The sequence below is a fragment of the Eimeria mitis genome, genomic scaffold, assembly GCF_000499745.2.
Source record: "Eimeria mitis Houghton genomic scaffold, Emh_scaff566, whole genome shotgun sequence".
Lineage (NCBI taxonomy): Eukaryota > Apicomplexa > Conoidasida > Eucoccidiorida > Eimeriidae > Eimeria > Eimeria mitis.
The window spans coordinates 1,846-2,643 of NW_013573918.1; the positions used below are offsets into that span (position 1 = coordinate 1,846).

General features: G+C 62.2%; 1 protein-coding gene across 1 annotated transcript in view; it reads left to right on the plus strand.

The window, feature by feature from the left end:
* The window catches only part of EMH_0016400 (uncharacterized protein), a gene marked incomplete at both ends in the record, with an annotated part of 11,497 nt that overhangs the window by 989 nt on the left and 9,710 nt on the right, over positions 1–798 (plus strand). The window contains 2 exons of the mRNA XM_013500634.1: positions 1–120; positions 225–681. Coding sequence (XP_013356088.1) covers positions 1–120; positions 225–681 — 577 coding nt within the window. The remainder of the gene's footprint in view (positions 121–224; positions 682–798) is intronic.

The window sequence follows — 798 nt, forward strand, 5'->3', positions numbered from 1 at the left end:
ACAGGTAGTGCTGCAGCAGGTAGAGTCGCAGCAGCTAGTGCTGCAGCAGGGGGTCCAGCAGCAGCTGCAGCAGCAGCAGCAGCAGCAGCAGCAGCGGCACGAAGAACTCCTGCAGCTGACGTGCAGCAGATAGCTTTCCAGGGGGCAGAAGCCGTTGCTGCCTTTCTCAGCAGCAGCAGGTTCAGGGATTTGCTGCAGCACCTGCTGCAGCAGCCTTCATTCAGGGCTGCAGCAGCATCAGTCGCAAGAGCTGCTGCAGCAGCAGAAGCACAAGGAAACAGCAGCAGCAGCAGCAGCAGCACAAACTGCAGGGAAGCTCCCGCTGCAGCAGCCCGTCAGAGCGAGGCTTTGCTGCTGCAGCAAGGACTGCTGGCTTACGTCTTTGCACCGGTGGAAGCAGCAGCACAGTTGCTGCTGCAGCAGCTGCAGCAGCTGCAGCAGCAGCAGCAGCAAACGGGGGAGCTGCTGCCACCATCCACAGGGGCCCCGCTAGAGGCCCTAGGGGGCCCCTTGAGCTGCAGGCTGCTAGCAGCACTGGTGCGTTCTCTGCAGGCATTCGACGAGTTGCAGCAGCAGCAGCAGCAACAGCCGCAGCAGCAGCAGCAGCAGCAGCAGCACCAGCAGCAGCAGCAGCACCAGCAGCACGGCTGGAACCGTTCGCTGCAGCTGAGTCCCTTTGCGGTAAGCTGCTTTGGAGAGGCGATGAAGTTGGTTCGATGTACGGCCAGCAGCAGCAGCAGCAGCAGCAGCAGCAGTAGCACGTGCAGCAGCAGCAGCAACAGCAACAGCAGCAGCAGC